Below are 12,073 nucleotides of genomic sequence, written 5' to 3'. Positions count from 1 at the left end.
AAGGCGGAGGCGGGAATCGAACCCCCAACCCTGGAGGTGTGAGGCGAACGTGCTAACCACTAAGCCACCGTGCCCCCATGATAGTTAACATTTACTTGAAAATATTTGTTCATTAAACTTTTACAGTATTGTATTTAAAATGCGATTACTCCATGTTGGCCTGTGCTGTTCAGCTTCTATCCGTCTTCACGACCATCTGATGATTTACTGATGGGACTGACCTGCTTGGAGATAAATAGAAATAATTGGAAAACTCCAATTCTCTAGGTGTGTCCCTACGTCGTGTTCAGACACTGGTAAGTACCCTGGCTCACTACACGTTGAAACACGGACGACTCAAAGTCTAGTGGCCCAAACATGTCAAATAATTAAGCTTTGTGTCTGGTTTAGTCACACGTGTTCACGTCATGGTACTGCAAGCAGGATCGTAGGCAAGCTAGTTTTTAAAAACTCTTAAAAGTCGTTAGAATCAAACAAACCGTATGTAGAACATCAAAGATATAAATGGAAGTACAACAAGCAACTTAGATCCGAATGTAGATAAAGCGCCATTTTTTGGAACTGTGAGGCTTCAGAAAACATGATGTCCTTTCCGATCGGGGAGCGTAGTAAGAGTCGATTCCCTGTTCGAATCCCTGAGAAGTGATTTGACTCCCTGACAACTTCTGATCACTTTTTATCATTTTCACAAAGCGGCTTTTCAAAAGTATAGAAATAAGAGATATCAAGTTCCATCCCTCAGGAGTAAGCCAGGGTTGATGGTGGCGAGCAAAAACTCCCTGATATGACAAGAGGAAGGAACCTTGAGAAGAACCCGTTTAGATTAGTGTTTGTTGACCATAACCTGCTTCTCATTTTTCAACTTAATCTGACTGCTTGACTGCCTGGACCTTTTGTTGTCTGATGAAGGGGTTTTAATAAAAACCTGAACTTAGGTCTGACTGTCCACATCATGACACATAGTTTCTAAATGTTTTGCATGCGATGTAAAAAAAAAATATATTTCATTTGCTAGCATGTGCTCTTAGGCAAAAAAAAAAAAACACTTCCACCCTTAATAAATAAATGTTAGACCTTGTATCAAAGAACAAACTGACTAGCGTACCAAAAAAAATAAATTAATAATAAAAAAAATTACCATTAAAACTATCCATAATAAAAGACACAAATATGACTAAAAGCAGAAAGCAGAAGAAAATTAAGAAGCTATGAGCCTTGCAGTTATATTACGATCGTGAAGAACGTATTCCTCAACTGGAGCAACGGCTCTGAAGAGCGGTTTGAGAAGTGACAACAGTTTGAAACGTCCGCGATAGCAATATTGTCCTGATTCATTATTACAATTCAGCATTTAACTCATATGTAATTGTTTTGGCTGGTGTTTTTTTTGGCCTGTGTTAGTTATTATTATGTCTATAGCTAGTCGTTTGTAGTAATTTATTTTGAAAGCAAATTAGAAAACTAAAACGATTTATATGCGGCGAATAAAAAACGTTTTGAATGCTGATTAGATATGTAACATAAAAATAACAAATCGGGTCGTAGATTTAAGCGCACCTGCGTATTAGCCTTTTTCGTGTGTTGCTTTGTCTTAAAAAAGAAAAAAAAAAAAAGAGCAAGATATTTAGATAGTTAACAATCAGTCTCAACATATTTTAACTCAAACCAAGCAGAACTTTTCTATGGCCTTCTCTGTAATGTCGCTCTAAAATGAAAACCATTGGAAATTTCTTTGTTCCGCTTCATTTTGACAGGAAAAAGAGAAGGACAGAGAAAGAAAACAACCATTTATACACTGTTTAATAGTAAATAGATGCCCCGTGCGCAATAATTTACAGTTTCAGTACAACCAGGATTCTGTGGCAGGTCTGCAGGTTCTAATCTCATACTGTACATGCAAAAGCTTTTGCATGGACACAGATGCAATTTCCATGTCGATTGACTCATTTAATTTTTCTCAAGGCAATAAAATTCAGAGACGTAACAGAAGCGATTAGACGTTGCGGTCGCGTAATTGAACGTGCGGTGGCTGTGTAAAATGCGGTGCTATATCAGGCGATTAACAAATGTGGTTTTGGAAGAAGGTAAAATTCCAGTAGCAGGATTTTTTACTGTTTTAGATCATGAACAGTGTTTGTGTAATGAAAAAACTGGCTCTCTGAAATATTTTAATAATATTACAAGTGACAAAAACTAAGCCTTCAACAGCTTCGACAGCGTCAGGGAATGAAGCTTGCAAAAGTTCCTCCAAGTCCTGGTCCTGGTCCTAGTCAAGCTCAATGAGTTTCCACATCATTGACAGGATGTAGACCTCGAATAGAATGTTCACTCACTCACTCACTCTCACTCATTTTCTACCGCTTTATCCGAACTACCTCGGGTCACGGGGAGCCTGTGCCTATCTCAGGCGTCGTCGGGCATCAAGGCAGGATACACCCTGGACGGAGTGCCAACCCATCGCAGGGCACACACACACACACTCATTCACTCACGCAATCACACACTACGGACAATTTTCCAGAGATGCCAATCAACCTACCATGCATGTCTTTGGACCGGGGGAGGAGACCGGAGTACCCGGAGGAAACCCCCGAGGCACGGGGAGAACATGCAAACTCCACACACACAAGGCGGAGGTGGGAATCGAACCCCCAACCCTGGAGGTGTAAGGCGAACGTGCTAACCACTAAGCCACCGTGCCCCCCTAGAATGTTCACTAAACTATTAATAATGAATAATTATTTAAATGTATTGCTATTAAGCTAATGTGAACAAATGACTGTGTTGGTAACACAGCAAAGAATGATTTATGCAAACACCAGAGATTCTTCTAAATGACATCAAATGAGATCTTCAACTGACCTTTTGCTTTTTCAGAGTGAACCAAAAATTAGCCCTTAGTACAGACTGACCTACTCGGAGTTCCTGGCCAAAGACGGTGCGCTCTCCCAGGGCCGAGCAATTCCAGCGGCCGTAGCGGAACTGGTACTGACACTCGTTTATGCCCAGCTGAGCCCCCTCGCCTATTACAATGATGGCGTCGGGGCGACTTTGGCAGATGGCCCGCTGGCGAGGCGCCAGGCCTGGAATCTTATTGCAGATGATGTTGGCACCCAGGGCCACCACAGAGGAAAGGGCCCTTAAAGGGGGAAGAGAAGAGAAGAGAAGAGACACGGTTAATCAGCGGAGAGAAGCAAACAGATATGCATGGTGCAGGTAGGATATTAATACAGAAATAATACGTCTAAAGATATATTTTACAAAGTTTTACATTACAATATCTTGCTGTATAAAAAGAACTCATAAACTGTTCTATATTTTATAGCTACCATTAGCATTAATAAATGGACAGAGGACACATAAAGCAAGAACAGGGTTTAATTATACAGTAGTCACAGTCCTGAGCTCCACAAAATAAAACATAGATAACGCTATTATACTGTGTACCATGACACTGTTATACACTATACACGATTATATATTTTAAAAGAAGAAACCTTTGACGAAGCATGTCAGAATGGTCAGAGCAGAAAATGATATTTTGTTTATTTGCCTGTGGATGAGGTCTTTCCACAATGGTTTGGCACGCGTCCCTGATAAAGTAAGTCGGGTTGGTACACTAATTGTTAGGTAACATAGCTGGAATTGTTTCCAGACCGAACCAACGCCAAGCATGCCGCAGGCTACGACACGATTTGTAATTTCTGCCTCTCAAATTTAGAAGTGGTTCGCATCTTGACCCTGAAGTCACCATAAATGTTATTCCTTTTTTCATTTGGGATCTCACAGTGTTTACAAAACAGGGATGGTATGACACAAAGACGAGTCCATGAGAGATTCCCACACCATTCGTGGATGCTTAAAAGGTCCAAAGATTTAAATCTGTTGTTTCTTCAAACTATAAAAAAAAAAAAACATAAAAAACGTACAGTCAGTCTATACATTCGTATATTCCTTTCTTTTTTTTTTTTTTTAGAAACAAATACAGTAATATAAAATACAGTCATTTAAATATCAGAGTGAACCGAACATTAGCCCTTAGTTCAGACTGACCTGCTCGGAGTTCCTGGCCAAAGGGCCGAGAAATTTTTCAGGGTACGTTTAAAAGCACGGACGGTCGATCTATAAGTTCATATACTGTATTCCTCTCTTTTTAACAATACATTCAGTAATATAAACATTTATCAAGCTGCATGTCAATCTCAGCTAATATAACAAGTGAGGATGGAAAGTGTTCCGTTTGAATATGTCGCTCGGTTCTCAAGTGGCATATTAAAAAACTGGCACTTTCCTCAGTGTTCTGTTCCTCTGCTGATTCAGTCCTGACAATCATTCCCAAATAGGCATCGGGTATTTTGGGCGTAGTTGGTGCTTGTGAAAAAGCAATGTTAAACAACCTAGCCCTTTTGTTTACAACTATCTAACCCATGCAGATATATGTCTTTCAAACATATCAGACACAAGGGCCATAAAAACCCATGGAAGAACATGCCAGCTTTGAAGTATGACGTCGACCACGGAGGACTCCACCACAAGCAGGGCAAGCTACAGCATGCAAGCTGTGTGTCAGCAAAAAAAGAAAAAAAAGAGCGAAGGGGGTGGGGGTAGAGAGGGTAGAGCACTTACAACTTATGGATTCCCTTTCAAAACACATGAAAGTGGGGGGAAAAAAGGGAGGGGAATGTTCACTGGAAATTGGATATGGTTGGCTTGAGTCTACTTCACTTGCATTTCCATGTCCACAAAGGCTTAGGAATTATTCTTAAATGCAAAACCACATGTGCAATGAAGACAGAGATGAGGAACCAACAAACGTGTCCTTCGCTCCAAGATCGGGACACATCCTTCGTCTCTACAGAGAATCAAATCCATGTGTTTCGGACTGCAAGTACAGTAGAAGCAGGTATCGTGTATGTGTGTGATTGAAACTCTTAAGGAAAAAATGTAAGGTGTTGCTGCAGGAGGACTCTGACGTTGCAAGAAGTTGTACAAACCGCATGAAAGAAACATCTAGAGCGGTTACGGTGTTATGACACGTATAATGTGGACCTCATCACCAATGAGTCAGTGGACACTTACTCCTGGCCCAAGCCCCGCACCAGACCCAGTGCTTCCCTTCAAAGGGGTTTTATTCACTTCAGATGCAAACAGCGACTAAAATGTTAAAAATAAATTAATTAATTCATTTAAAAAAAAAAAAAAAAAAAAAAGAAAAAAAAGGAAAGAAAATTCTATCTTTTTGAATTTATAATTTTCTTTAGGACCGATTAATAGCTTTCCTAAACCAACAAATGGGGCAGTCGTGGCCTAATGGTTAGAGAGTCTGACTCGTAACCTGAAGGTTGTGGGTTCGAGTCTCGGGCCGACCACGACTGAGGTGCCTTTGAGCAAGGCGCCGAACTGCTCCCCGGGCGCTGCAGCATAAATGGCTGCCCACTGCTCCTGGTGTGTGTTCACGGTGTGTATGTGTGTTCACTGCTGTGTGTGTGTGTGCACTTTGGATGGGTTAAATGCAGAGAACGAATTCTGAGTACGGGTCACCGTACTTAGCCGTATGTCACGTCACGTCACAAATGTGAATTTCTGAAGCACATTTCTGTAAGCGTCATACTTAAGCATTAGAAAGTTAGAAATTGAATAAAAATGTTAAACTAGAAGAGACACTGGACATTATATAATATCACAAGAACTCCAGAAAACCTTTTTAATTCCAGAAAGTTCTTTGGCGATACCACCAGTTTTAGATTTAATGTGACTAAGCAAATTCTAACAAAAAAAAAAAAGGTGCGAAAACATTTCAACATTTCCTATTTTTATGCAGTATTTTATGCAGTATTTTATTGCAGTAAAAAAAAAAAAAAAAAAAAATTGAGAATTATTCATCAAAATGCTTGTCAGTATATAATATATATTTAAATAATATATATATATATATATATATATATATATATATATATTTAATATATATGTATATAAAGAAACTAAGACTTTATTAACCAGAAGAAGGCTTAGTTTCTTTATATAATATATATTTAAATAAATAAATAAATATATATATATATATATATATATATATATATATATATATATATATATATATATATATATATATATATATATATATATTTAATATATGTATATAAAGAAACTAAGACTTCGTTTGGTCAATAAAGTGTACAGATTTATCCCTACTGTCCATATGTCCTTTAGTATATACCTGAGAGCTATGAGATTAATTATTAATTTTTTTTTCATTTATTTCCTACTTTGTACTTTAGACTGGTAGAAATAATTGACGAAGTTCTGGAAAAATACAACGATCCTTTTTCCAAACGTGCAGCGCCGCGTTATGTCGTTTCAAACCCGCAAAAAAGCACGCGCTGCAAAAGTGTATATAACTACAATCCCTTTTTTTAAACCTCATTTGTAAATATGCTTTTCTAAATTAGGCAAAAATGAAATTGAGATTATTATGGAACAAGCTTCACACAAGTGAACCATTTCCTCTTATTGTTTATTTGGTGTCCACTAAAGACTACGTATAATGGCATGCCAGCTTTCCAGCAAGTACAATGCCCTGCCTGACATGTCTGCTTAGTGGTGATTTTGGTTTAACAAGCTGGATATAAACTTTCTACCTCAGGCCAGGTTATGACGAGGAAGAGGAATAAAGCGGGGGCTCGGGACAATCACTGGCTGGCAGGTCTGCGGTGATGTCATGTAGTCAACACTGTTTGTTGATCGTGTCATGGTCTGGTGGTGAGGCTTTCAGGAAACTCTTCTGTGTGTGTACACGGCGCACTGCTCACCACCTCGGCCGTTCGGATCTAGTGGTTTTCACAGACCGGCGAAGGTGGAAGGTGGAAAGCTACGTTATGCTGTGTTTCTACAGGCTCAGCCGTACCGAAAGGATTAATAGGTTCGAGGGGTTTTTGTTAGAAAGCTCTCACACTTTTCTGGTGGTTCCATAAACAGAATGTAAAAACATTCATTTAATATTTAGAACCATTGCGTATAAACCATGCATTGGTTGCTGGAGTTGTGGTTGATGGAAAATATAGTGAAATAAATCAAACACGTACCATGAGAAAGATTTCAGCATGAGCAGGACTTTCTGGTAAATGATAAATAAATAATCCTGCAGACAAGTAAATGCTCTCTACATTTAAACAAGAGAAAATAAATGGTGTCTTTGTGCTTGGCTTAAGTTATCATGCAGTTCAGTGTCCACTTAAAACAAATCTGACTAAAAGAACCTCAAAAACTACCAATGTGTACTGGCTGGCACCAGAAGCTTACGGGAAACTCTCCCCGATCTCAACCTCACAACCTCTCTCACTTATGCACAAAGGGAGCTGGGAAAAAGTTTCCATTTGATTAAACAGAATCTGTAAATCTGTTGATGATTATAGTTGTATTCATTGTATGTTAAAACTTCACTCTGCCGAACCAGAGACTCTGTGAGCACCACCATGTTAGGCCTGGTTCATAAACAATATAAAACTTGAGCTGACATGAAGGTGGTTTCATAAATTATTATTATAATTATTATTATCATTATTATTATTATTATTATTATTGCAGTTGTAATATTGTTCTACAGTTTGATTATTACCCAACAAGTATTCTTAACAACACTATTACTACTATTGATGGTTGAATTGCTTTTTAGGCTGCTGTTAATGTTTTTATTTCGTGCTTTTTGTTTCGAGTGAATTCGTTTTTAAATAGAATTTACTATGTTTCAAATAAAGAAGGTTCGAATTGCATAAAACAAACAATGACATGTCGTTTGGTAATGTGCAGACCAGGGCTATACTAGGCCACTGGGACCAAAAGCCACATCTATTTTAACCTCAGATTTGGGGTATCCGGCGTTCAGATTTAAGAGTTTAGTTTGACAGTTTTGCAAGGCGATTTTTTTAAAACTTAGCAATTTGTGGAACCAACAGGTGACTGCATAAAAGACTATATATATATATATATATATATATATATATATATATATATATATATATATATATATATATATATATATTAGTTATTTGCACTCCCACACTTTATGTACATAAATGATCGTTCATATTCTATATTCATATTTAATACTCATTCTGTCTATATTGTATTGTATCTCATCGTCTGCATTGTTTTCTTGTATAGTTTGTATAGTATAGTGTTATTTATGTCTGTACTTTTGAGAGTCACAAACAGCTGGAACCAAATTCCTTGTGTGTGTCAACACACTTGGCCAATAAACCTGATTCGGATTCTAATATATATACAAATAAATATAAAATACACATTTTCTTGAAACCCATAAATCTACATTTCTCTGTCTCAGGTGAGGCAAATCCTTAAGCGTCCCACTAGGGTATAACTACATAACTATGCGTATTAAACATTTCCTCCTAGAAGAAACCAAAAGACAGATGAGATACTGTAACACCTGTGTGAAACACAAGCACCTTGGTGTCTCAATCTCCCTGAACATTTCTGCCACTCAGTGGCCAAATGAGATCTATTCTTTTTCGGATCTAGTATCAGTAGTGCCTTGAAGAAATGAGTGACACTATTACATATAATACATATAATAATATAGTTAGGCAGATAATCAGAGGCTTGCTAGAAAGAGAGCTTAGTGCAGTATCCAATGGTGGGTTACTGGTAAGAAGGTTGGGGTTCAAATCCCAGCACCACCAAGCTGCCACTTTTAGGCCCTTAAGCAAGGCTCTTAACCCAAACTGCTTAGTACACTGTGAGGCTATGACCCCATCTCCCTAGCTTTCAAAAAAGAATTACAGTGTGCTGTAATGCATATGGGACAAATAAAGGCTTCTGCAATGGTCGTTAATTGAGCGAGATAGACATAACTAAACAATCCTGTTCTCTTTTTGAAGACGCCATATTTTATAGTCTTTTGCATTGATGTTGCGCGTTTAACTGAAGAAGAGGAACATAAGATGCAGTAAGCAAGCATCCTACTTTTTAAATCAATATATATATAGTGTGACAGAGCTACTGTGGTGAAGCAGAGTTTATCTGGTTCAGATCAGCATATGATGCTCGCACTTACAGGTAGCTGCCGCTGGTGAGGATGAGGAAGATCTGAGGGTAGTAGACTGACAGCAGCACAGTGCGCGACGAGAACACGATCATGGTGACATTGAGCGAACTGCCGCTTGCAGACCGACTAACAGAAAATGCGTGAATCTCCGTGTATCCTTTGGAGTCGTGTGTTAAGCTGTCCGTCCTCAGTTCGGAGCTGCTTCGTGGAACAACGCGAACTTTTTACGCGGCGCGACAGCAGCAGCAGCGGCGGCGAGCGCGGAGAGCGAATGTGTCATGTCTCCGCGGGCGAGGCTGTTACCATGTGGTTGCCAAACTGGGACGATGATGGTTTTAAGGATTTTCGGATGGCAGGGGAAAAACGTTCTCTCTCTCTCTCTCTCTCTCTCTCTCTCTCTCGCTCTCTCTCTCTCGATTCGGGGGCTGCAATTGGGTAGATGCGCAGCTGTCCGCCCCCTTAACTCTTGACAAAAGGGGCAACCCTGAGTCCAGTTTCAGTAGACCTTGCATGTCTGGCGTGGAAATCAGCTTCACTCTGTTGTTGGCTAGGGTTCCCCATGCTTCAAGGCTTACTCCTATGCTCTACTTGTATGCCCAACAGGTATCTCACCAAACCAGGTAGGGCTCAATACAAGCTTAAAAGATATCTTTCTCAGTTCTATCATTACCCTATACAGTTTAAAGTTCGTGCCAACCCACCTAATACAACTCATAAAGATCTTGACAACTGTTTAAGGAAATGTTAGGAGTAGAAAAGTAAATTAAATAGAAAAAGTAGGGGGTCTCCAGGATGGAAGCTGAGACAGACTAGTCTACTGTTACTCTGGGCTGAATGAAGTTATCTGTCTGCACAAGCACCTGAAAGCCGGTCTGTCATCACCTGCTGTCTCGTATCGCTGTAGAGTGCTACAAAGCGGTGGGTTCTTTACTAGCTGCTGAGGGCCTGAGGGAAACAAACAGGTTTGTCCTGATAAATCAGAGATATCTGATAGGGTTTGCTCTGCTCATCTGGGCATATAACTTACTTTCGAAAAACATTGGACATCATACAACTCTTTATTGGATTATGTGGATAACTACACTGGTAATGATGGTGCATAAATACATCACATAGATTCCCAAGAGTGTCATTTACATTGCTGGACAAAATAGACTCAGGCACATGCAAAGTAAATCCATGAAACAATAATGTTTTTTTTTTTCACAAACCTTTCTATCTAGCAATGATCAGTGATTAGTGAAAACTAAATAAAATCACTATTTACTGTGACCATGATTTGCCTTTTAAAATTGCACCAGTTCTCTTAGGTACACTGTGGTGTCGATTATAAGGAAACAGGCTGGTAAGTTATTTCAAGCATCTTGGAAAGCTTGCCATAGCTCTTTTGTAGACTTTGACTGTCTCACTTGCTTATGTTTCTGCAGGTAATTCCAGACAGCCTCAATCTCAATGTTATCTGAAAAGCGGTCTGTTACTTAATATCCTCCTTTCTTTCATGGCATGCAAAAACATTTCTACCTAACTCAATATTTATTTATGTCTGTTTGTTTGTATATGCATTTATACCTTTGTTTCTTTATGCACTGATTTATTTAGGCCGTATCAAATTGAATCTTTTCTATTGACACACTGATGCAAAAGATATGTACAAAAAAAAAAAAAAAGATAATACAGTACCAAAGACTGTAGTGTGCGTAAAACCTTTGCGCAGTACACCATCATAGGGTCTGGAGCAGACTATTTTAAGTAGGATGTAATTATGGCATACCTCATCTAATAGCAGGTACATGCTTGTTAAAAAAAAATAGCAAACGTGTGTACTTTCCTTGGTATTATGACTGTTTTATTAAGTGACTCCGAACAAGCATACATTCTCTGCACTACAGGTGAAGTGATTACAAAACGCAAGTGAGTGAAGGAATGTGGAAATACAGCTCGAGCCGTGCCGTTATTAATGAGGGTTAAGAAAAGTGTGTGTGTGTGTGTGTGTGTGTGTGTGTGTGTGAGAGAGAGAGAGAGAGAGAGAGAGAGAGAGAGAGAGAGAGAGAGAGAGCGCATGATTGAACATAAACATGCCTTTGGCAACTATTAAACTATTAAATGGTTTGATTCACAGAAACAACCTGTATAGACACAAATAATACTTAGGCGTGTTATAAGGTGTGTATGATGTGTTGTAAAGGTATGTATGTACCCAATAACTAATAAACAATCTGAATATGACCCAAAAATGCAGCGTCAGATCTCTGTATAAAGGCGGAACTCACCCGAGTCGCAAATAAACGATGGTGAAACAGAGCAGCACTTTAATCATCCGCTGTGTTAGGGATCTGGGCATGGTGTTAAAAAGCGCTGTGCCCGGGCCATTAACTCAACAAACTCCACTCACATTGGCACTTCACTTCAGCGTGTAGCTACAGGTGAAGCAACTGTATCTGTCTGGCAGACAAGGTGCTCCGAGCTCCTTTATAGGCTTCGGGAATCCGACACCCATAGTGAAAGTTAAAATAAAGCTAATATGCGGTCTTTTGTTTGGAGTAGAATGCGCGCACACACACACACACACACGCACACGCGCTCACACGCGCTCACACGCACACCGTGTCGTGGTCAAAGCTGTGTCCCCTCCGTCGCGCTCTTTGTTTCAAAAGCAGACCTGAGTTGTGTTTCTAATCTTCTCCTCGTCAGGTGAACCTGCTTCTCAAGTTCCTTCTTCAGCACTTTTTTTTTCTCCTCCTCTCCCTCCCGGCGGAATGCTGAAGGTGGAGGCTATCAGGTTCAAAGCGCATCGACTAGTGCACTCGGTGTCCTGACGACATCTTACGTTCTTCCCACCTGACGGCAGGTAAACGAAGCAGGTATTTTAAGCCACGCCCACATCGTTTATGTTCTCCGCTACTGTGTGCGCTGAACAAACTCCATCAGCTGCACGTGTCGTTGCTGAGATTTTACACACAATGGCTCACGACTACACTACACACATGAAGTAGGCTTCGCTCTAAAAAG

At 39.6% G+C, this 12,073-nt stretch overlaps 1 protein-coding gene across 1 annotated transcript in view; it reads right to left on the bottom strand.

Moving 5' to 3' along the window:
* The window catches only part of wnt7bb (wingless-type MMTV integration site family, member 7Bb), a 29,066-nt gene extending 17,198 nt beyond the window's left edge, over nt 1-11,868 (bottom strand). Inside the window, exons 1-2 of the mRNA XM_060887208.1 lie at nt 11,335-11,868; nt 2,913-3,139 (exon numbers count right to left, since the gene is read on the bottom strand). Of these exons, the coding sequence (XP_060743191.1) occupies nt 2,913-3,139; nt 11,335-11,405 (298 nt within the window). The 5' untranslated portion in view covers nt 11,406-11,868. The remainder of the gene's footprint in view (nt 1-2,912; nt 3,140-11,334) is intronic.
* Between the last annotated feature and the right edge of the window lie 205 nt (nt 11,869-12,073).

This window comes from Tachysurus vachellii, chromosome 14, assembly GCF_030014155.1.
Source record: "Tachysurus vachellii isolate PV-2020 chromosome 14, HZAU_Pvac_v1, whole genome shotgun sequence".
Classification (NCBI taxonomy): Eukaryota; Metazoa; Chordata; class Actinopteri; order Siluriformes; family Bagridae; genus Tachysurus; species Tachysurus vachellii.
This window is presented reverse-complemented; position numbering and strand designations above follow the sequence as displayed.